Source organism: Labeo rohita, chromosome 9, assembly GCF_022985175.1.
Source record: "Labeo rohita strain BAU-BD-2019 chromosome 9, IGBB_LRoh.1.0, whole genome shotgun sequence".
Lineage (NCBI taxonomy): Eukaryota > Metazoa > Chordata > Actinopteri > Cypriniformes > Cyprinidae > Labeo > Labeo rohita.
The window spans coordinates 27,984,806-28,010,645 of NC_066877.1; the positions used below are offsets into that span (position 1 = coordinate 27,984,806).

Here is a 25,840-nt window from a genome sequence, read left to right on the forward strand (position 1 = left end):
GTCATTATTTTTGCTTTCTTTGCACATAAAAAGTATTCTTGTAGCTTCATAAAATTATGCTTGAACCACTGATGTCAGATAGACTGGTTTAACAATGTCCTTTAACGTGGTAGTTGCGTTGCTGTCTATGCAGGGTCAGAAAGCTCTTGGATTTCATCATAAATATCTTAATTTGTGTCCCGAAGATAAACGAAGGTGTTACAGTTTTTGAATGACATGAGGGTGAGTAATTAATTTCAGAATCTTCATTTTTGGTTCATGTCCTTATAAATATATCTCAGTGCAAGGAAATCAAAGTTAAGTGTTTACCTTGTATATACAAAGCAGCAGAATCTCGAATTCCGTAGGCAATGAAGGTGATCTCTGCTCCGTTGTCTGCGTCCCGTACCCCACGAATGCGTAGGGACTGGTGTGTACGTGAACGCCTTATGGAGAAGCGTTCATCGTCTTGAAGCTGATTTCCATTTAAGAACCAAGTGCCTATAACTGAGGCAGAAAGCTCAATGGTAAAGCAGGCATCCTGGCCCTCTGGTACTAAGGCATCTTGTAGAGGTGCTTGGATTCTGGCTACTGGAACTGGAATTGGGAATGAAATTTGTTAGTGGTTTCTGATATGTATGCAGTGGATAGCGTTAATTAGGAGCTTACCAAGGTGAACTGCTCGAGGGAACTCTACATTTCCACTTCTTCCGTATTTGTTGACACTGCATATCCGAAATCTGTAGTCTGCCTCACATGGAACGCTGTCGCCAAGAATCTCCACTGAGGTTGCAGAGTCTGTGGTCAAACATTGCAGCCACTCTTGTGAGCCAACCTCTTGTCTCTCAATAATATAACCTGAAGGTGGGTTCTTTCGAGAGTCTTGTGCTGGAAACCAGGAAAGGAGAGCTGCATTCGCTCGTTCTGTGTTTATCTGTACCCCAATAGGACAGCTTGGTGGACAGTGCCTTGCAGCTGAAAGTAACACAGTGTTAATTGAAAATGAATACTTCTGGAGAGTTTACATAATACAAACAAACGTTTCTTACCTTTCACCCTTAGCTGAGATGACGTCTTCGATCTACCCACGTAGAACATGACCATACCAGAGTCTTGTGGTGTGGTGTTGACAAAAACCAAGATGTGTGTCCTTCCAAAGGATTTGAGAATGGTCTGATGGGTCTCCCTTAGCTCTGTTCCATCTTTGTACCAATGAATGTCCATTTCCTCCTCCTCCACTTCCACACAGAACGCTGCATTTTCCCCCTCCAGGACATCAACTTTTCGTGGCAGCTTTCTTACAATGGTACCTTCAAGAGTAAGTTTATTTGATTGAAGTCAGTTAAGTTATACAGGTGCAAATGCTCCGAATGTTTGTTTTTCCCAGGCAGATGCAAGCAAGTTCCATCATGCCAACTCTTATGCCACTGTATTTGATCTTGGCGGAACAGATCTGCTTCTCTGTTGAATTGCTGCTGCAGTTGGTTTTTGCTGTTGTTGTAGATTATTGCTACAGCTGCAGAGCAAGTACAGGAACTTGCTACTGCCAAAACGTAATGCAGATACGGTGCTGTGAGTATTTAAGACATTCTGCTCCTGCTCAAGTAGCATATATAATAACCTGTAGCGGATCTATACAGGTGGCAGGTTCTTTTTAGTGTTCTCAATAGCCAATAATAACAGTAAAAAGTAAATAATGATCCAACAGCAAATCAGCGCACATGATTAACTGCTCACATGTGATGCGCTCATACCGCTAGGCGCCATTCACACAGGATGCACTTTTGTGTTGACAAAGATGCAAGTGGAATAGGAAAAAACATGCAAGAAGATGAGAATGAACTTCTTTTAACTTGAGTGGCATTTTTATAATGTCATTTCATGGGACGCTGTAAGACGTGTGAGTGTAACAGTCAAACGTGTCAATGTTTACATAGAAAAAACAATGGAAAAACAGTGCAATTGCATTTAAAAAAAACGTGAAGAACTACTACTGTAAGTCTAATATTTTTTGTTGCATCATGATGACAGGCTGAAAGCTGCTGTTCATTGTTTTTTTTTTTCAAATTCATTTTGAATTTGAATTACCTTGACTTTTGAGATTTGTTTTTAACGCATTTTGCTCATATTATTTCTTAAAGGGGTCATCGGATGCCCATTTTCCACAAGTTGATGTGATTCTTTGGGGTCTTAATGAAAAGTCTTATATACTTTGGTTAAAAATTCTCAATGGTTGTGTAAAACAACACCCTTTTTACCTTGTCAAAATTAGCTCTGCAAAAATCATCTTGTTCTGGTCGAGGCTGCTTTAAATGTTAATGAGCTCTGCTCGCCCCGCCCCCTCTTCTCTCTGTGGAGTGACGAACCGGTTTACTTTAGCCACGATTAGCTGCTAGATTTGCTAACTAGCACGTTATTAGGAAAGCCCCTTATACTCACGTCTGCTGTAGGTGAAGCTGGATCACAAATGATTTGCGTGAACATAGATGCATTTATGTAGATCGGGAGGCGCATTCCCTTCACAAACAAACTTAATCCACTGCATCTTCAGCTGCTCAGATGTCGGGAGTAAATGAGGACCACTATGTTCATTATCACATCCAGCAACACAACACCTCAATCGCTCAATCAGAGATATTCTTGTCTAACTTACATCCTTGCTTCAGCATGAAACAATGGAGGTTGGACTGTGACAGCTGATCTGAGGTAAGACGCTCATGTCAATCAACTATCGTGGCAGGCATCTGAGAATGGCTCGATTTGAAAAAGGGGATATTATTTTTACAGATTAATTAAAAACCACTGCATGGATTTTCATCATTATAGGGTAGACTTGTACATACACTGCCAACACACATTAATGTTCAAACAACATGAAAAAGTGAACTTTGCATCCGATGACCCCTTTAACATATATATATATATATATAAGACAAGTTTGTACAAGATGTATTTGTAGTTCGTGCATTTTTTTTGCACTTGGTGGTGCACTTGAAATAGAATTTTCTTTAACTAGAGGGTTATTAATGAAAAAGTTGCTTGAATCTTGTTAAGGTTACATTTTCAAGTTGACCAGTTAAAAACCGTAAAAAAATTGAGAATCGGTCAAACATTCCAAAAAAATAGAAATGAATTTTTTTGCCATATCGCCCAGCCCTAGTGCCAAGTAGTTTAATATCATCAGTTTGCGTTAATGAAGCATCAGTCTGCACCATCTAGTGTTTATGACAGAACTTGGCTTTTAATGTAACTTATTTTTTGTTGCTGTTGTTATTTTTACCTTTGACTGCTACCTCAGCAATGCTTCTGCCCCCATCAGCCATCTCACAGAGATATATCCCATCGTCATCAACCCCAATATCACGAATTGTGAGTCGCCGCTTTGTCCCCCACTCCTCCATCCCATATTTGGCTCCAGGCTGTAGTCGTCTGTCTTCTAAGTACCACGTGATTGGAACAGAGTCCTCAGGAACTTCACACTCAAGAACAGCCAAGTCTCTCTCCCATACTTGCAAGTCATTCAGTGGTTGCTTAAATCGGACAGGCGGCTCTGTTGTTACAAGAAGGAAAGAGGCCAAAAAGTAAAGTTCTTAAAACTTTTTAAGTAAGTGTCAGTAATGGACAAATCTGCATTATCTCTACAGAGATAAAGTTGATATCAAATACCTTCCCTGCTGACAATAACCAGTATACGTTTAGTTTTGTATTTTCTCCACCATGCTTTTTATCTAGCTTAGCCAGTAAGACTGCTTTAATGGACCAGCTTCATTATGGACCAGCACTAGCATACACAAGCCTTGACCAACTTGGATATTTATGCATCGGAATTCAAAGTAATCTGGTTGATATTTCCTAAAGTTGTAAGGAGGTAATATTATCATATTGTTACACTATTAAAACATAATCAGTGTACAATTTGTACTGAAATGATAATTTTTGTCTATTTTTCCTTTTTAAAATTCTTGAAACACTGTAAATGTACTGATGAAGTTTAAGATGATTAAGTGTAGTTTTAAGTATAACTAATTTTTAAAAGGTAAAGGTTTTAAAATCCACCAGTGCAGTAAGGCTTACCTTCAAGATGAAATTTATGAAAGCTTACAACTTAACATTTTAGAAATGTTTTCATTTTTTGTTCTCTTGTTAATGCTTGCTTTAGTAGTCATGCCTTCAGTTTTGATTTGGAGTTGCTTGGCTCTGATACAATATAGTCATGCAAAGCAATCAGTTTTGACTGTTTGATGGTCCATGTGAGAAACATGAGCTTGCCTCCAGAGATTTCTATCACATGTGTGGGCCCCAGGCCTTTCATGGCCTAAGTGACTTTGCAGATATAGGGCTGGATGGAATCTGTTTCATGTTAATGAGTTTGGCCAGGTCAGGTAATTTTAAAGCTCCCTTGATGCATTTTCTACAACTGAATCATCATAAAAGTTACTGTTGATTAGGGTACCAAATACTTCACACAACAGAAGGCAACTGGCTGCTTAATTGTATAGGCCATATAAAGCTTATGACATATATAATGTTATAGATCAGAACTGCATTTGTCATATCCCAAATCAGATGACTCTTACCTTTGACGATAAGGTGTACGGCACTCAGGGTTTGCCCTGCAGTGTTTGAAGCAGAACAGACGTAAACTCCATTGTCCTGTTGTTTGCAGTAGAGAACTTTAAGTGTGAAGTAACCCTCTCTGTCTTCATACAAAAGATACCGTCTACCAGACAAGATGAGTCTCCCATCTTTCCTCCATAATATTTCTGGTTTTGGCTTCCCTGTTACATAGCAGCGAAACTTGGCATGCTTTCCTTCTGTCACCGCAAACATTTTCACTTTGGCTGAGTTTGGCAGCGGGGCATCTTTCATCCTTGTCGCAACCTGCCTACCGCTTCTCTGTTTTCCCTGATGTGCTTTCCAGTGGCCATTAGTGTATCCATTACGGTTCCCTTCATCTTCATGCCCTGGACCGGCATCCACCAACAACACCGCCCCTGCCAGACTCTCTCCAAATTCATTCCTAGCCTTACACGTGTACACTCCTCCATCTGGTGCTCTTGTCTTGAAAATCTTTAGCTGGAACCACCCTCCATCTTGATAGCTGATGGCGAAATGTGTGCTTTCAAAGATCTCGTTCAACTTCTTGCCATCCTTCTCCCACATCACTTCCGGTCTAGGGTTTCCCCACAGCTTACAGGAGAACACGGCATCCTCTCCTCGTCCGACTCTAGTCGAGAGGGGCTTGATGAGGAAGCGGGGCTTGTTTTCTTCCCGAAATTCCATCTCTTGTGCTTCACCTTCTACTTTCAACGTAGCTGCTGCGTAAGTCTCTCCAATGCAGTTCTTAGCCTTGCAGATGTATTGCCCACTGTCCTCCATTGTCACAGATGTTATGATAAGGTTGTAGACATTGCCATCCTCAAACACCCGGTATCTGCCCTCCGGATGAATCTTCTCATTGTTTCTCTCCCATATAACTGCTGGTCTGGGATCCCCGCCAATCTGGCATTTCAGAACTGCATCTGTACCACTCTGTACTACCACAGGACGAGGGTAGGCCAGAAACCGTGGTGCTCCACCAAACACATCCATCCCTGCTCACTTGCCAACCTCCACTCAGATTGACAGGCCACAGGCATTCAGTCTCTATATTACTCTGGAAGAATTTTGCTGTCCAGCTGTTTATCAAGTCTCTGATTTGAAACAAAGAAAAATACATTTAATTTATGCTTTGAAAGTAACCAACAGTTTCATACATTTATATAACACATTTCAAATACCAGTTAAAATTTTACATTTCAAATTTCAGTTAAAAAAATTTTAAATTCCAGTTCAAGTCCAGAATTTGAATTGAGGTAGCTAACCAGATATGGAATTTTGATTTGATTTTGAATGTAAAGAATTTCAGTAAGAAATCCATGTGACTTTTTTGTGAAATTTTGAATATTGGCTTGTTTGATAGTTTAAGATTTTTTTTTTTTTTTTTAAAGCTTTAAAGTGTGAAGTTAGAGATAGATGTGAGGGGTGGTCCAATCATGAATTAAAAAGGAGTCAATTCTTCATTTTTGAAGATTTTGGTAAAATAGTCCATGAGCCACCAAAAACTATATAGTCATTCACACAGTCAATCATTTATTTTAATTTATAAAAGTACAGAATGCATAAGCAATTTTCATGCAATTTTGTAATGTCAATACTCATTTACAAAACAATTAGATTTTTGACTCCACTTAATAGCAGAATTAGACTTGGCACTGGATCTGACAGTTGGCTTTTTGCCATAATTTACAAAAGTAATATAGTTTAGTGTTGGTTCAAGCTTTCAGCAATGACTTACAGTTGGGGTCAAAAGTTTACATCCCCCTTGCAGAGTCATTAAAATTTTAATAATTTTTCAAAAAAATAAGAGGGATCATACAAAATGCATGTTAATGTTTATTTAGTACTGACCTGAATAAAATATTTCACATAAAAGATGTTTACATATAGTCCACAAGAGAAAATAATAGCTGAATTTATAAAAATAACCCAGTTCAAAAGTTTAGATCCCCCCTAATTCTCAATACTGTGTTCTGACCTGAATGATCCACAGCTGTGTGTTTGTTTGTTTTTTGTTTTTTTTTGTCTAGTGATAGTTGTTCATGAGTACCTTGTTTGTCCTGAACAGTTACACTGCCCGCTGTTCTTCAGAAAAACCCTTTCCAACAATGACTCTATGAATTTGAGATCCATCTTTTCACACTGAGGACAACTGAGGGACTCATATGCAACTCTTACAGAAGGTTCAAATGCTCACTGATGCTTCCGAAGGAAAAACCATGCATTAAGAGCCGGGGGGTGAAAACTTTTGAACAGAATGGAGATGTGTACATTTTTCTTATTTTGCCTAAATATCTTTTTTTTCATTTAGTACTGCCCTTCAGAGGCTACAGAAGATAGTTATATGTTTTTCAGAAGACAAAATAAGTTAAATTTACCCTAATCTTTAAATTCAAATCTTTCACCCTCTGGCTCTCAAAGCATTGTGTTTTTGTCTGAAGCATCAGTGAGCGTTTGATCCTTCTGTAATAGTTGCATATGAGTCCCTCAGTTGTCCTCAGTGTGAAAAGATGAATCTCAAAATCATACAGTCATTGTTGGAAAGCGTTCAAATACACAAAAATGCTGTAAACCTAAAGAATTTGTGGGACCTGAAGGATTTTTCTGAAGAACAGCGGGCAGTTTAACTACTTAACAACTATCACTAAACAAACCAAAAAACACACAACTGGGAATCATTCAGGTAAGAATACAGTATTAAGAATCAAGGGGATGTAAACTTTTCAACGGGTTTTTATTTTTTTTTAATTCAACTATTATTTTCTCTTGTGGACTATATGTAAACACATTTTATGTAAAATATCTTATTCAGGTCAGTAGGAACTCTAAATAAACTATAACATGCATTTTCTATGATCCCTCTTATTTTGGTTGGGGAATGTAAACTTTTGACCTCAGCTGTGCCTGTCATAGCGTTATTTATCTATAAACTGTATTTGTCCCCTCAGAAAATGAAAAATGAGGAATCAAACTTTCTATGTCCCAGTAATTTGTAAAAACTGCTTTAGCTGTTTCTCGGATCATTAACAATCTGCTAAAGTATACAAGCTCATTAAAAACTAGTTTTGGTATGTGCACTAACAGCATTTGATAATGTGGCCTCTCCCCAGAGAGAAAGGGTTCTAGTACACCACGGTATTAATGGCCAGAACGTTCTTAGATATTATGCGTTGTGTGAGAAGAGCTTAAGCCAACCGTCTAGAGGTGAACCGTCTCTTAGCCCTACTGCGATAGCGACCACAACACATAACTAACACAGCTGGTGCTGTATTTCAATGGGAAAGTGCTTTATATAGTATGCCCTAAATAAAGACCTGTGAGAGGGCATGTGTCAGGTATCACAAAGCATGCTACAGAACACGCGTGCACATACAAAACAGGTCTCACACTCTCACGCAGGACACACCCCATGGGGACCTCTCAGTCAAAATATGCTATGCCTCTCTCACACCCCTTATAGCAAATGCATTGACGAATTTAGGTGCTAAATGTCATTGTCAAAATTAGTTTGTTTGTCATTCGTTTCAAGTATGAAACACTTGCTCTGTACTTTTAAATAATATGTGTATATCTGTTGCATATGAAGCAATCCAGACCATGTTGGTTTATATATATATTTTTTTATGTGTAGCTTCTCAATTTCAATCATGCTGCTTGTTTGGCCTCTGAAGGCTACATGGGAATGTTTAAACGCCAGGGCTGGTTTATCTGTTTTAGGATGGCAGAACATATGAATCGCTAGTCCTGGGAATCTGTGACGCACACCGAACTTCAGGAAAACGATCTGGTGTCCTCTTTAGAACCGTAAACGCCTGATGGTTATTCATCATGCTACGCACTGAGGTTAGTGCTACGCTACAAACAAGACAACAACACATGATACATGTAAAACTAGAGCTTTAAGCACACTAATTCTATGACTTGGACTATTGTCCAAATTAAGAAAACACATGTTCAGATGTTTCACAATAAAACCAACATAGAAAAGCTCATATCAGAAATAAAGAAATTGGCTAGATGTTCTTAATGTGGATTAACATTGAAGGTTTAAACATATAACATCAACAATCCAGATTAGGAATTTCCCTCAGGACTCTAAAAGGAGATTAACCTCCTGTTTGTGCTCCTAATTTAATTAGGCTGACCTTTGACCTCAGGGAAACTGCACTTTGTAACAAACATATCCTACCTCTCTTCAGTCCTTAGAGACAACTGTCAATATACATTCCGTAGCAACCAGCTTCTCCTGCTTCGCTGGCCCTCACTTCCAGTGGTAGGTTTTTTTTAAAAAAAGAATAATCCTTTTCCAGGTAGTTTGTTGTGATATGTCCTCTTCATTAACATCTAGTCGGTGTCACCTGCCCATTTTGCCGAAGCTTTTACATGCCTCATTTAAAGATGATTTTAGCCTTATCACACAGCTTTCCCTTGAACGCTCCAGCCGTCCCACAATCTCTGTGGCGTTTAGTCCTGAGACACCCCTAGTGTCATTGTTCGTAGAAGACCGTTAAATGCTTTTGCAGCTGCTGCTGTCCCCTAAAAATACTGGCAGCCTCGATGACAGCAGTGAAGATAAGTCAGGCTCTCCATTCACTTGCTCGCAGTGGCTAAAGATAGGTTGGATGGCTCGTCCTGAGCGGATTGCTTGACTTACTTGAGACCTTGCAATAAAACTTAAGGAGAAGGGCAGTCGCCTTCTGGCCTACTGAAACTTCCAGCATTTAGTTGAATGTTCAGAACTTTTGTTTGTGGCGGCAGCACTGGCGTAGCCAGCCAAAGGCATTCAAAGACTGCAGAGGATTCCTGGTAATGGCCATAATTTTATGGGATCTGTCATCAGCCTTAGTAGAGGTGTAGCCCTACAAATTACTAGGACAAGTATGCTGATCACACGTACTCTGGTCTCTTTTAAAACGTCGACAACAACTTTTAATGCAAGCGGCGTAATGTGTCAACACGGTAGCCGACGGTGTTATTTCGAAATGCATCCTGCATTTTATTGTCAGGGAAGGTACAGCAAAATGTCCTTAAATAAACCGAGCAACTGTGAAATGCCTTTGTGGAAATATCTGAAAACGAAGCGTTCAAAGAACAGATCCAGAGGGGAGCTGCGTGCACGTGTGATTCGGCTTATGAATGTGTGAGGGTGAACACAGAGAGCAGTGACCCCTCAGCTGTTTAGAGGCTCACGTCTCACAGGCTCAATGCTACCTCCTCTGATTTCAGCCATTGGAAGTAATCTGATCTCACCCTGAACCCTGAAACCAGCATCCTGGCAATGAAACGGTTTGTACAAGCCACTTTGTGAAAACCTGCAGGGATTATCAGTCCTCTTTTTGAAACTTCTAAATTCCACCAGCTGCTAAAGAAGATATTAGCAAGTGTGCCGTTTCTTTATGTGTTGCAACTTGTCGCAATATGGACTGTGCGAATAAGGAATAATTGTAAAAACAACACTGAGGGTCTGTTTATAGCTGATAAAGATGTGGTGAAATGGGGTGGTCTTCCTTGCCCAGTTGTCTTCTGTGTTGACGTATTTTCTGTTAAAAGGCACCTATTATGCAAAATCCACTTGTACGTGGTGTTTGGATGTAAATGTGTGTTATCAGTGTGTGACACAACCACCCTACAATGATAAAAATCCACCCACTTCATATTAGGCATGTGGTTTTAATTCTTAAAGCAGTGTGACGTCACATTGTTTAGGCCCCGCCCATGGCCACTGATTAACAGCCCTGCATTGGCATAGTTTCCACCCTCAGTGAGTTGGGTTTGATTGTACACTGTCCTCCGTAAGCAATCCTGGTGTTCTGTTTGGATGTAAGACTGAACATAAGAGTTTTCATTATCTCCCAACATCTGAGCCACTGAGGATGCAGTGGATTACTTTTATTTTTGAAGGTAATGCACCTCAAAATCTACCTAATTGCGTTTATGTCTGCCCAAATCATTTCACTCCAGACTAGGGCTGCCCCCTAATAGCAGACTAGAAGAGGCTTAGTCAACCAAAATTTTATTAGTCGGTTAGTCGCAGAAAAAAAAATTCCACAGAAGTGGCAAAGTCACACAGTCCGTGACAGACAGATCATTAATGGCTGGTCTATGTGGTAATACAGTACATTGTCCAGGACATTCAAACGCTAACCTATCATTCATCGACCTCAAATATGGCTTTTCATCTGAAAGATGTATGCAGTAGCAACTCAAGGCAGCTCAATCTAATGTTAACCTAGAAAAATACACGCTATTTAAGTGTATGTGCATAGTGTGGAAGCGAAATAGTGGCGCACTCACTGCATGACAGATGGAGGTTCCGGTGCCGTTACGTGGGCTTAAAATACTTTGTCATTTTTGGTCATACAGTTGAGAGTAAATCTTTCGAATCTGTAAAGACTCACAATAACAACGAAATGTTGCGCTTTTGTAAAATAAAACAAACAGGATGGGCTTTCAGCCAGTCTCGGTCTTCAAAACTTCAAAAACATCAAAACTCTGTGTATACTTGCTTTACAGACATGAAAAATATATATAGAGTGAAATGTTTACTTTTAAATGAACCAGTTTAAATAGAAAACAAATATTCTCAGATTATGTAATCCATATAAAACATGCATACAGGCTCATCACTACTGCGGAGATGACGAGTCAGTGTCGCCGACTTCATCTCTTAAACTGAAAACAGAGAGCACTATTTTACCAGTAAAATATTGCAGTCCCCTTGCTGTTTTTCCCTGACACATTCATTATTATATATGTTGGGGTGCTGTGGCAAGCTTTTTTTGCATGTGCTTAAGCGCTTATTAGGCTATGTAAGAAATTAAAGGCCTATACAGATCTATACAGGTGGAGCTGGGGAAGGTGGAGGGTTTCAGAGGAACTCTAAAAGCCTGCAGAAGGCTTAAGCGAATGCCAACCAGCCATTTAAAGGTAAAGGTGCAAACTCATTGGCTGTGTACGCGACATGAAACAATCAGCTTGTGCCAAGTTGTATAAGGTTGTGAATGTCATCAGTTACGTTAACAACCCATCAGCCTGCGCCGTCTAGAGTTTCATGAAAGAACTAGACATTTTGCATCAAACTCTGTAACATTACGCTGTTTCGTCCCACTTTTGGTGTGTTTGGCTTCCCATATATACAGCTGAACATAGATTCTTTTGCTCTCAGTTATGTTGCTTCTACTGTTTATTGCTGTAGGTATACAAAGCAGAGATCTATATGCTACGCCCTGTTCTGAAGAGGGGGCGGAAATATGCCGCTCATTTGCATTTAAAGTGATACACACCAAAACAGCTCTTTTTTAGACATGCAAAATGACATTTTCCAGATAATATAATAAATGATCTGTGGGGTATTTTGAGCTAAAATTTCACACACATTCACTAAAGACCAATATTACATTTTCTAAAAAGGGGCATAATAGGTGCCCTTTGAAATAAGTTTGAGTAACAGCTTTCTTTATATCAAATATGAATGTGATTTGCTACTTGCTAACCAGATGCAGGGGTATAAAGGGGCATCAATATATGTGGTCTCTTTTTTGGTAGAAAAAGAATGAAATTTATATACATGTATCTGAAGAGAATTTTGTCAACATTTAGAAGTACAATAGCATAAGCTCATAGATGTGAACTCCAATTTTGATACCTTTTTAGACCTGGAACACTCCAGATTTTAATGTAAAATAATATTGATTGATTAATATTGTTGAATAAACCTGAATTAACCATCAGTTATATACAGTATAGCCCCCTTTTTTGAAGCTTATGTTTGAAATAGGTAGTAGAACAGTTTTAAACTTTGTTTACAGTTGCAGTATGATAAAAATAAATAACAATTTGTTATTTATAGTGTTTTGATGATGGCAAGCGTACAGTATGTGCATCTCTAGAGAGCACTAAACAGCTCTCTCCTTCCCTCTGCTGGCAGGAGAACTGCTACAGCTGTCAGTATTCAGTTTATACCAGGTTATTTTAGATAGACTCCTTATTCATGAAATTTAGTCTGAAAGCTTTTACCTCATGAATTTAAATAATAAAATTTGAATCTCTCTGTTTATTCTCCCCTAATAATCAGCCATTTCTTTTCTAGCAAGGCCTACATATCAAACTGGAGTTTTAAATTAAAGCAAACCCACAAATATCTCTGGAGCTGAAATTGTTGCAAAGTTCTTTTTGTATCCAGGTAGAAGAACTCTAATTTTAAAAAGTGTCATCACTGCTTTATAAGCAGCTTTCTTCTGACTGGCTCTGACATGTTGTAAGATCTTGGCTGCATGCCTGCCTGAACTATCCAAACATATTTCTAGCCATTTGTTTACAAAGGTGGCCGCTGGTCCGACAAGTGATATCTCATTTTCTTAAAAAAACATTGGTTTATCTATGGTAACCAAGTATATGATAGATAGAGGCACAGAGATGGAGATATGTTATGAGGTTAGAAAGTGTAAAATGCCTCTACTCACAATATTTTTCTGATGGTTTAGTTATGAGCTCCCCCCAGGGAGTGAATTGCAGTAAACAGTGGACCACAAACACTGGGCAATTACCGGATCTAATTTCACCACAGACAAGAAATGTCATGTTCATAAACGAAACTTTTTCGGAGGGTGAAAACTTTTTATATTTGAAGATCAGGGTAAGTTTAACTTATTTTGTCTACTGGGAAACATGTAAATATCTTATGTAGTTTCTGAAGGGCAGTACTAAATGAAAAAAAAAAAAAAAAAAGATATTTAGGCCAAAAAAGAAAAATGTACACATCTTCATTCTGTTCAAAAGTTTTCACCCCCTGGCTCTTAATGCATTGTGTTTCCTTCTGGAGCATCAGTAAGTGTTTGAACCTTCTGTAATAGTTGCATGTGAGCCCCTCAGTTGTCATCAGTGTGCAAAGATGGATCTCAAAATCATACAGTCATTGTTAAAAAATAGTTCAAATACACAAAAATGCTGAAAATCCAAATAATTTGTGGGACCTGAAGGATTTTTCTGAAGAACAGCGACCAGTTTAACTGTTCAAGACAAACAAAGGACTCATGAACTATCACTAAAAAAAAACAAAAAAAAAAAAAACGATGTGGATCATTCAGGTAACAACAGAATATTAAGAATCAAGTGTATAAACTAAGAAATTCAACTATTATTTTCTCTTGTGGACTATATGTAAATGTCTTTTATGTGAAATATCTTATTCAGGTCAGTACTAAATAAAAAATAACATGCATTTTGTATGATCCCTATTATTTTGGTAAAATAACATTTGCAGATTCTGCAAGGTGTATGTAAACTTTTGACCTCAACTGTGTATAATTTGTCTCTAACAATTTTTGGTTTCTTTTCCAAAAGTTAGTGTACTTACATGGTGTGTTTACAGAGGAGACAACAGTTTTAGTGAAGTGAGAAGAGAAATAGAAAAAGAAAGGTAGATATTACTTATTAATAATAATAATAAATGTTTGTTATTTCAATCTGTAATATTCTGTAAATTGTGAAAATATTATTCAGGTTATATAAAATAGTAATTAGTCTTAGCAAGACAGACATTTTATTTCAAACAATAAATAATTTTCGAAATTTTATTGGCTTAAATAATCATAGAATTTGTTACTGAAATGAAGCTAAAGAATATGTTTTTCTTGTAGAAACCACTTTAGTGTTTGGCCTTGTATCTAATGACCCAATATAATATACAGTGGGTGTAAATGATCTGATGAAAGGCTCTTTTGACTTTTCATGGGGTGGAATAAGCTGATAAACTGCTAAACCTAAAGCAGAGTTTCCCCAGGCCTTAAATACTTTCTCAGATTGCCTCCTAAAACATGAACGGACATGAATGCTGAATGTGTACAGAAGCTGAGGATTCTCTAAGGATGTCAGAATACCAAGAAAATGTCTGATTATTTGGGAAACTATGCATGTCTGTCCTATTCATAGCATTTCTGTGTTGCAGGTGAGCATGTTTGCCTTTGACGTTATTCGAAGCACTGCGGGAAGAAAGAATGTTAGGCGACGTGCTGAAATGAAGACTTTTTCAGGTAACTTAAAAAATGTGCTTGTGTTGTTTTTGAAGGTCTATTAATGTGATTGTTTAACAACACATCAAATGACTGGTTTCTAGACATGACAGTGTTTACCTGTGTATCGCTAAGTCAGTGACATGAACCTGGCATGACCTCTCAGTTTCCATAGGTGCAAAGCCCATCCATTTTCACTGGCACGTCTATTCCTATACGACCTCGCTGAACTACAGCAGAGCCAAGCTGTCATTTAATATTACTACCTTTGCAAATCACAAGAGCACAAAAATTAATCCTGCTGTGTTGAAAGAAAACAGACGGTTGATGCATACTGTATATATCAGACAATTGCATGATTCTGGCAATACAAATGAATTCAGGCAAGGTTTAGAGCACTGCTTGGATGCTAAAGGCCTGTAGTGCCCTGTCTCTACTTGCTTTTTTCCCCCTTTCTTTTTGCCAGGAAACATTTCAGCTGGAAGGTGTCTGAGTAGAGTCATTACGAACTGTCTGCCTAGTTATTTCTTTGTTTAAACATGTTCACATTTCAATCACAGTCTCTTTAATCTAAGTAAAGATTAGTGTTTTAATGCACTGTACGTAATGTAGGCCAGATTGTTCACAAATGAAGAATTGATAGTCTTGCAGTTCATTGGGCAACCACTGTGTGGTGACAAACAATCAGTAGCTATGCATTAGTTTTCAGACATAGTCCTTCCTTTGGTCAATCTGTAATGGCCTTGCTTGTTTTCTTTTATCAATTTGTGACTTTCATTCTCTTATTTTATTCTAAATCTAATTGTTGCCTGTTTTTAGGCGTCATTGTCAAAAGAAAAACACTTTTTTCACAACATCTTCAAATGATCCTGCAACTTTTTTTTTTTTTAAAGATTTAACTGTAACACTTCACAATAAGGTTTTTGCATTTTTATAGCGTTTATTAATCTAAATTATAGTTTATCTTGTAATATATGTACACTACCAGTCAAAAGCCTGGATTTTTTTGATCCAAAATACAGCAAAAATAGTAATATTGTGAAATATTTTTACTATTGAAAATAACTGCATTCTTTTTGAATATATTTTAAAATGTAATTTATTCCTGTGATCAAAACTAAATTTTCAGCATCATTACTCTAGAAATTATTCATGAAACATTTATTATTATGATCAATATTCAAAACAGTTGATTACATATTTTCAGGATTCTTTGATGAATAGAAATATTTAAAGATCAGCATTTATTTGAAATAAATTAATTTCTCACCCTCATGTCGTTCCAAACCCATAAGACCTTAGTTCATCTTTGGAACAGAAATTAAGATATTTTAAATTTTTGTCAGTGCTTTCTCTGCAAAGGAAAATGAAGACTTGAGATACCCAGTAGCCTATTCATGAATTCATTTATTTATCTGTGTGATGAAATCACCAAAAGTTTAATTCCCTATAAATTGTTTGTTGCAGTTTGTGTAATAGTAGTTAATTTACCCATTTGTTCCTATAGTCTAGGTGCCCATGGCTTCCACCCTTACAGATGGAAGATGATCTGAATGGAAGGTGTCAGGAATTTTGATGGCCTTGTGAGACCTGGACAGCACTAACTACCTGCCTCCAGGCACAGAAGTTGAGGTGTAGGGTGGTAGCTAAAGGTATGCTGGCCTACATGTGTGAACAAGGCAGTCTGCAGTAGCACCTGGAACCAAATTATGCAGATTCCACTCATCCACTCATGCTTATTTTGAGAATCTTCATGACCTTTCGTCCTGTTTTCCATTGAATGTTTTGTTTAAAATCAAAAGAATTCAGTGTTTTCTTTCTGAGTTTAAGTTTCTCACAAACATTCTCTGACTCACTTTTGGTAATGTTGCTCACTCAGAAAATTAGACATGGTTTGTGATTCACTGAGCAGAACAAGTGTTAAATACTCGCTAAATGAAATTTTTTATTTATTTATTTATTTTTTAAAGAGCAGGTGTTATATCTAGATAGATAGCCTCTTTATTTTAGGTTCTTTGTCATACAATAAACAGTGGAAAGCTGTGTCGGTGCTTATCTCATCTGAACCTCTTACAGCTACTAGATTTATGCACCTTACCCAACCTGAGGCAAAAGGCCCCTCGTCGTGATTCCATGATCAGATAACAGGATTCTTTCATGAACGTCATTGTTAGCCATTGCCTCCACCAAATAACTAATAAATGTGGCTTAGATCTATAGATTAAAACATACTGTTAAGGGGAACCCCAGGTATTAAGACTCCTATGGCTTTATATAACATAAATGATGTCTCGTACTGAAATATGTAGTAGAAAAAAATTGAAAATTGTTTCATAAAAATGTCACATTTTTTCTAGTTAATATAATAATAGCATAATGTTGATAAATATTATATTAATTAACCTATTCAAGGGCATAAATGTAATCTAAAAGTAGGGGGAGCGAGGGGGGGGCAATAAACAAAATTTCTTAAGAGCAATTTTTGAAGGGGACGCAAGTAATACAGCTAAAATTGTACTTGTAATATCAGTTCATACACAGGCTTCTCTCTGTGTTGGTTAGTGCGTGACAAGCTACGGTAAACTAAGCTTAGGATATCATCATTTTGTGGCATGACTAATATATTAATGATCCAGCATAATCTGTATTAAAGAGAAAGGATTACTTCACCCGATGTTTAAAGTGAATAAAATAGCCTTGACAGCCTAAGTTACTTAAACATAATTACTGAAGAACTTTGCGCTCTTCCACCAGACTTGTGTGTGTATCAGTAAAGGAGGGGAAAGCAGGCAGTGGACCAAACCACTGTAAGGCAAGGGAGGGGGGCCTTAAAACATTTCTTAAAACGTTTTTTCACGTTTGTATTGTTTTACTACTTACACAGTTATTTTAAGTATACGTTCGTTATAATATTTACAATACACAGAGTCGCTTGTAATTATATTTTTAGGGGGGGACAACACTCAGATTTCCGCCAGTGAGCCTATTGATCTTTCGTTATTATGTGAAGTATTCGAAAAGGGATGGAAAACGAGTTTTACGGAGATCCAGAGCACCACTGTCAAACATCTAATTGTGTAAAATATGTGGTAAGTAGGCCTACTGTAGCTCCTTGTGATCGAGAATCTCAAAAGTGAAAGTAAAACACAAACGCGCATTTAAAAGCGGTTTCAATGCCCCGCATATTAATAACGGCTTCCTGGTGCCTGCAATTTGTGTACAGTATGATTGTGTTTTTGTATTAAAATACTGGTGTGGTTGCACAAAAAAAATGTATGAAAAATTGTGAATTGATTTTTGATCAAATCGTGACCCCATGAATCGATTTGAATCTAATCATGAGGTACCGAAAGATTCCCCCCCTAGTTTATATCCTGCCAGGATGGCATCTAGCGTGTCTTGTCTCTGCCGTTTGTAAGCTCTTTCAGTAGCTGTGGTCTACTAAAAGCCCCAAAGGCATCAGGGCTAAAATGTAGAGAACAAAAATGTTGTCTTCAGGAAGTTTTATTCATCCACAGGCATCTTTCCATTCTTTTCTCCTCTTCTTATCGCTAGGAAAGCAGTGAAGACTTACATTGCTTCTCTTGTTGCCCCTTAACTGAAAATTGCAACCTAAAACTGATCAGTGTGGCATCATATCAGCATTTCATTTTCCAAACGTTGCCGTAAAAATAGCAACAGGTTGTGCAAGTAGCTCACGGAGTGCAACCATTTCACATCATCAAAATAATGGCGCCTCCCATAGTCAAAAATATGCATAAAACAATGTGGATTTTTTTAATAGCGTAAATCTTTCATAGATTTTCAATTATGTTTTTCATTAAGAGACATCATTTATGTTATATTAAACCATACAAATCTTAATACCCGGGGTTCTGTTGTTTTGTACTAAAAATGCAAGGAGCTGTATTTAAAGACTTATTACACTGTTCTCTCATCAGTTATGTTTAGTCAGTATATTAATATATTAAATAATTGTGTAGTGATAATTCCTAGCTGAATGTACATGGTCGCTTAGATTTTATGATCAGTAAATGCATTCACCTTTGATCAGTTAATGCATCCTAGCTAAAAGTGTGATTTTTCAGCTAGGAAGTCTTACTGATCTCAGTCTTTTAATAGTGTAACTGTTTAAATAGCACAGGGATTTTCTGCAAATACTACATGAATATACACATTGCTAAAAAATTATGTCAGATGAAAAAAAAAAAAGCTTTCAAACAATTTACCCCATTGTTCTGCATCAAGTCCCAACTGTGGTATAACACCAATTCAAATTCCTTGAGAATAGAGCAGCAGACATGGATCAGTCATCAGCTCAAATGTCATATTAGTGGAATTTGAGTCACTATTCTATAAGTTAAAATATGAAATCCGCCCTTGACAGAAAGAAATCCATAACTAGACCAGACACATTCATCTCTCAACAGAAGAGTCTTTGATGATTGACATTCCCAAATTGAACGAATTCAAAGGGTCTGTGTTTGAAACAGAACTGTAGATTATTTCTGCACAATACAAACCAAGAGGGAAATGATTGGAGCTTAGCTGGAGGACATGGATGAGCACAATGAAGCAAGGTTGTGAGCATAAACTGACAGACAAGATAAGGATGTTCTATCACCGGGTGTAAAGCAACCACAGCTTGGGTCTCAACAGCTTTTTGACAGGTGGAACAAACTGTAATATGATCTTGACCCTGTTTGTTCTTTGACACACAATAGCTATAAAACGCAGTTATGTCCTATTTTAATTAATTATTTTTATTTTTTTTTTTTTTTTGCTGGAAACACATGGAAGCCTGTGTATCTCATAGCTCAGTTAAGTCAAGATATTTTAAACATGAAAGGGTTTTGTTTATCTCATCTCTTGATTCAAGATCTTTCAAGAACTATGAAAAACCATATGAAAGTAGTTTGCAGTTTGGTTTGATTTTGGTTTTTTTTTGTTTTTTTCTGAGTTCTTCTAATGAGTTTAAAGTTATAATACTCACATTTCCACAATGATAAAAAGGTTGAATAAAGGTTAGATGTAAGAAAAAAACCCCACTTATAATTAAAATTGAAGAATGCTTATGTAAGGGGATTATACTGCATAACTTAATTTTCTTGAGACATGCTTTTATTAACTCCAAGTGTAAAACCAATATGTTTATAACTTATATTCATGGTAGGGCTGTGAGTATTTGACACTTATGTCACTTTGAGAGCCTAACCTATGGTAAACACGAAGCATTTTTTTCTATTCTCCCATGAAATTTACAATTAATTCCTAGGCTGGGAAAGATCAGCTTTTCTTCTCAACTAGTGAACTGCGAAATGACTGGTAATTGTGAAAAAATGTGGTCGCGGCTTTAGGAGCTTAATGTGTTGTGTCTGGTAAAAGGCTAAACTAGTTGTATATTTATGTAATTCCTGAAAAGTACTAGCTCTGTTGATTAGATTACCAAGCTTTTTCAGATACAAGCATTCACTCTTTGAACATTGTTTACCTTGATTCTTCCATCTGTGAGGGAAATCTGCTCCCTTAATGTTGGTTGCCAAAAATCTGGTGTTCATATATTTTTTCCCTAGGTCTAATGTCTTTCCTGAAATCAAAATTAGTCTGCTAATACATTGCTGACATAGTAAAACACACTGTGTGACCCAGATGGTCTTTCCTTTATTAAAAGAATAAAACTGTGGAATTCAAAGGCTGAAAATGTCAAGATTTTCATGGCTGCTCCTTTGCGTATTCCATATTTTCCAGGATCTAATAGCAACATAATAGATGTGAGAGCTGCAGGGGAAGTCATAGTTTTTAGTGATGATGACTTACTTTTGGTCTGTTCGCCACACAAATCTATGGCTAATGCAGTCATGTGGACTTCTTTTACTTTAATTCTCTTATAGTCACTTTGAAGTTTGACATTGTGCCCATTCACTTCCATTAAGTGAAAGAGCATGTTCCATAGAGGAAAGCAGTTCATAAGTGTAATCACATGAAAATATGGTAGACTATTTTGATTTTTTTTTTCCAAACTTCAAATTGCAAGATATAAACTTTATTTCTTGAAATTTTGATCGAAAGTATGAAACTCTGAAATGCTCATAACTCCTAAACCGTCATTCGCAAGCTCCAGTGTCTTGTGTCGTTGGAATCTTTGGCTCATGGCAGACAAAATGCATCTCTCAGATTTGATTATGCACCTGGTGAAATTTTTAAGTATTTCGCATTTTTTTGAAACCTAGTCCTAGGTTTTTCGCCCGATCAGACCAAACCAGTGCAGAAAGATTTCTCTGGAGTGTGAATATCAATAATTATAAAAAAAAAAGTGGAACTTTTGACTCACTTTGGCAAAAAGTCTTTGGTCCAAAGTGCCACAAGTTTTTCATTTGCGTGTGTCAAAAAACATGGCCGCCATTGGCAGATGAAGTTTGAGCAACTGTTAGACAAGGTTAACAGAGGCCGATTGGAACAAAACTCAGTGGGCTTATTTAACTCACAGCCCCAAGGCTCTGTGAGAAATTTGTATGAACTTGGCCACTGGGGGGTGGTATTGCATTTTTTGAGGGCATAAACAATTGTACATTGTGCATTTTTCTATACATGCACCCGATATTCGTATCATATGATAGAGCTCCTTTTCCAAACAACTTTGCCTCTAGAACCACTGCTGTTAATCAAACCGTTTTTTAAATGATTGAGAAGATGTAAAAAAAAAACTACTTTTGAGAACTAGTCCTAGGTTCTTCGCTCATTTAGCCTATAAAGCCTAAATGAAAACTCAAAACTTCACAAAACCCGCTGAGCACATGCGACAGGTGATTCTAAAAAAGCATGCCGCACCACAGCTGGGACTAGAACAGTCATAAATGTTGTAAAAACATCATATATCTATGGTAAATCACCTGGATTTAATAAAAATGCTTTTTTAATTATTGATTTAGGTGGTTACAGGCTTGCTAAATAATATGTAATGTCTTTTTCCCTATGTGCTTAAATACCTAAAGTGCTTGAACCCCAGTAATCGCTGCTTGCAGCTATATTTTTAAAATTTAGTTTGGTTTATCATTTATAATTTATTTTAAGTAAACAAAAATGTTTTTATTAGTTTAAATTTTGTTAATATCAATATCTATATCTATATATATATATATATATATATATACACAATTATGGCTAAATAACTATTTTGTGTGGTGTTGCCATATCCAGTAGTATGGTAACACCAACAGCAATATTCAGTATTAGTGCAGCATGCTTTTGCTTGCCAATAAGATTGTGCAAGTTTAAACATATATTTCTTTAACAATATTGTTTAATGTTCCTCTGTCTTTTATATATTAGAAAAGAAAAAGTTCTGGTGAAGTTGAAAGAGATGATTATGATGATGAAAACTTTTTGAATTTAAATGTAAGTGTAAATTTAACTTATTTTGTCCTCTGGGAAACATATATATATATATATATATATATATATATATATATATATATCTTCTGTAGCTTCTAAAGGGCAGTACTAATTGAAAAAAAAAAAACTTATTTAAGCAAAATAAGGAAAATGTACACATTCTGTTCAAAAGTTTTCACCTCCAGCTCTTATTACATCAGTTTTCCTTCAGAAGCATCAGTGAGCATTTTAACCTTCTGTAATAGTTGCATATGAGTCCCTCAGTTGTCCTCAGTGTGAAAAGATGGATCTCAAAATCATACAGTCACTGTTGGAAAGGGTTCAAATACACAAAAATGCTGAAAAACCAAATAATTTGTGGGACTTGAAGAATTTTTATGAAAAACAGTGGGCAGTTTAAATGTTCAGGACAAACAAGGGACTCATGAACAACTATCACTAAACAAACAAACTACAAAAACACAGATGTGGATCATTCAGGTAACAACACAGTATTAAGAATTAAGCGGTATGTAAACTTTTGAATAGGGCCAACTATTATTTTCTGTTGTGTACTATATCTAAACATCTTTTATGTGAAATATCTTGTTCTCTGCCGTGTTTTTAATGCATTCTTTGCTTTTATAGGAATGCAAAGCTCATCAGGGCTGAGAACGTGTTTCAACAGCAGCCCACAAGCTGCTGATCACAGCTTTAGCTCCAGAGGCAGTGACTGAACTCAACTATAGCATCAGACTCCTCTGCGATCCTCCCCATCTCCTCCCTCTCCTCCTCCGTGAGAGGTTACCAATGGTGCAGAGTGCTCGTAATGAGAACATGCTGGAGATGCTTTGATGAGGTGGCCTTACTGCTGGATGCATGCATGTGTGTGCCAGTGGGTGTTCCTGAAGCCGTAGGTGTGTGTGTGTGTCTGTTCCTCTTCCTCTCTGGTGACCCGCTGTTCCCAAGAAAGCTGACCTGACTGAAAAAACAAAAGCTGCACTCTTATTGACCCAATTCACACTGGTGCATAAATCTGATTGAGCGACAGGTTCTTTTACCTAGCACTTGTTGTAAAGAATGTACAGTCTGTGTTCAACTTGAAAGAAACCGGAAATATCACTCTTAAAAGGGTCTTTGTTTAATCTCATATATGTCTAGAAGCATATTTACCCAAAGTGGTCACGAAAGAGCATTCGCAATCCGTAAGAATCCGAAGAATTATCATATCTTGCGCTCATTGGACGCATCTTATCTGGATTCAGATTTTATGAGTCTGACTGACAGCATACCAGACGGTGACAGACATATTTGAGAAGTGATTAACTTTTATGTGTGAGAAGCACTCTGCTCACAATGGACTTCACCTTATCCTTTGCATTGCACAAGCACCATGTAACCCCAAGTTAAAACTGCACTATAGGTCATGCTTCTCTCAAGAGCGCCGGTGAAAAGTTCATCTGGGAGACAAATTAGGGCTGGAAGCATAAGAGGAACTCGGTACACATTTGAAATTGTTCCCATTCAGAGACAGGATCAGATTTGTTTCTTTTTTGTTGACCCTCTTTTTTAATGGCAGTTCAAACTTTCCTCAGTACAAACACAGGTAGATTAAAGGTGATGTCATGTTTTATCATGTTAAAATACAATACGTTATCCAAGTTTAACATGCAGAGACAACTGTAGGTAAGGTTTGTTGGTTATCAAAACATTGCTCTATTTCAACCGAAAGACAAAGAGACATTGACTCAACCAGTGGAGTTGACTATCCACTTAGTTGACACGGAAATTATTGGGAAACCTGTCTGAAATGGTTGTCGTTATTTTTTCAAATGGGTTTGGTGATGCCAGTTTACTTTTGCAATGTCAGCAAAACAAAATTTTGTTTGGTGCCGCAACGACGCAGATTTTGCACACTTAACATTTAATAACGATTTCAGTGATTTACTGTTAATCATCTGTCTGCCAACACGCCGGCAGTGCTATAAAATAAAGACTGCAAAAACATCACTCATCTAGCTTCATCAAAGATATCCATTATGATTTTTTGTTCCTAACAGTTTTCTGCAGTCGTGCAGATAAAATATATAAAAAATAGTAAAAAGTTTTTGAACAGTAAAATTTTTAATGTTTTTTTTTTAAAGTCTTGTCTGCTCACCAAGCCTGCATTTATTTGAAATTTTGAAATATTTTTGCATTTAAAGTCATTTTAAAGTTTAAAGTTTTCTATTTGAATATATTTAATGTAATTTATTCCTGTGATCAAAGCTACATTTTCATCATTACTTCAGAAATCATTCTAATATGCTGATGTGCTGTTCAAGAAACATTTATCATCATCATCATCATCATCATCATCAATATATAAAACAGTTGAGTACATTTTTTTTAGAAAGAGCCAAAGATCAGCATTTAGAAACCTGAAACAATTCTACTCAGTTGTTTTCAACATGATAATAATGATAATAAATGTTTTTTTGAGCAGCAAATCAGAATATTAGAATGATGTTTGAAGGATTGTGTGACTGGAGTAATGATGCTAAAAATTCAGCTTTGAAATCACAGTTATAAATTACATTTTAAAATATATTCAAATAGAAAACCAGTATTTTAAATAGTAAACTATTTCAAAATTGTACTGTTTTTGATGTACTTTGGATCAAATAAATGCAGGCTTGGTAAGCAGAAGAGACTTCTTTAAAAACATTTTACTGTACAAAACATTTGAATGGTAGTAAAGTGTGTTGTTTAAACAAATAATGCAACAATTACATTTGAAAAAGTATTCAAGAAGTAGTATTTGCACTGTGAACTAACATGAACAAACAATTAAAATTAACTAAGCTTATTTACCAATGTTACAAATGGGACAATAATTTTGTACATTATTTACTTGCCTATTCTGATGGTAAAAAACATGTTTTTCCAAAATTTTTCAAAAATTTATCTTCTAATCTTCTAGTCTCTTTTTCTGTCTTGTTTTCTTGTGATCATGATTTAGGTTTCTCATCCATATTCCACTTAGAAATAGGTTTTTTACTTCTAGACCAGGAAAAACGAAAACATTTTGAGATCTCAAGAAAACTGTATAACTACTACTTAAAGGGTTAGTTAACCCAAAAATGAAAATTCTGCCATTAATTACTTATTCTTATGTCATTCCTAACCTGTAAGACCTTCGCTGATCTTCGGAACACATTTTTTAATCGTTAAAACAGTCCATGTAACAGTGAACTTGCCTCAAAGACTGACATGGAAGAGAACAAGAGAATTTTTGTCGTCTTTGCACAAAAAAAGTATTCTTGTAATATCAGAAAATGAAGGTTGATCCACTTATGTCACAAGGAATATTTTAATGATGTCCTTACTACCTTTCTGGGTCTTGAACGTGGTAGTTCTGTTGCTGTTTATGCAGGGATTTCAACAAAAATATCTTAATTTGTGTTCCGTACATGAACGAAGGTCTTACAGTTTTGGAACGACATGAGGGTGAGTAATTAATGATAGAATTATCATTTTGATTGAACTATCCCTTTAAGAAACAACTTTTGTTATGTTGATGTCACAAGAAAACAGGACAATAATGTAACCAAGTCACAGTTACAGTCAGGTCCAATTTGATAACATAAGTAAATGCATTAGTTAATATTAACTAACAATATATATTTTAAAGCATTTATTAGGCTAATCTTTGTTAATGTTAGTAAACATTTTACTGTTCATTGTTTACGTTAGTTCACAGTGCATTAACTAATGTTAACACATACATCTTTTAAATAAACATTGACTAATGTAATTCAATGCTGAACAAGAAAAAGAAAATATAATAATGCACGGTTTCCAAGGGCTTCCGTACTTGACATCGAGAGCGTGTGGCGGCA

At 36.6% G+C, this 25,840-nt stretch overlaps 1 protein-coding gene and 1 long non-coding RNA gene across 21 annotated transcripts in view; one reads left to right on the top strand and one right to left on the bottom strand.

The window, feature by feature from the left end:
• Window positions 1–9,295, bottom strand: part of obsl1b (obscurin like cytoskeletal adaptor 1b) — a 38,556-nt gene extending 29,261 nt beyond the window's left edge. For 3 of the 20 annotated variants that reach the window (XM_051118273.1, XM_051118272.1, XM_051118274.1), the window contains exons 1-6: window positions 8,768–9,276; window positions 4,557–5,672; window positions 3,260–3,529; window positions 1,029–1,289; window positions 649–954; window positions 310–576 (exon numbers count right to left, since the gene is read on the bottom strand). In XM_051118273.1, the coding sequence (XP_050974230.1) occupies window positions 310–576; window positions 649–954; window positions 1,029–1,289; window positions 3,260–3,529; window positions 4,557–5,571 (2,119 nt within the window). In that variant the 5' untranslated portion in view covers window positions 5,572–5,672; window positions 8,768–9,276. Of the gene's footprint in view, window positions 1–309; window positions 577–648; window positions 955–1,028; window positions 1,290–3,259; window positions 3,530–4,556; window positions 5,673–8,767 lie in introns of all 20 variants that reach the window. The other 17 variants (XM_051118284.1, XM_051118282.1, XM_051118281.1 and 14 more) reach the window with 11 other exon arrangements.
• Window positions 8,295–23,882, top strand: LOC127170422 (uncharacterized). The gene is made up of 4 exons (XR_007828367.1): window positions 8,295–8,421; window positions 14,525–14,609; window positions 16,096–16,240; window positions 22,608–23,882. It is a non-coding gene; the product is annotated as an uncharacterized LOC127170422 (long non-coding RNA).
• Window positions 23,883–25,840: the final 1,958 nt, after the last annotated feature.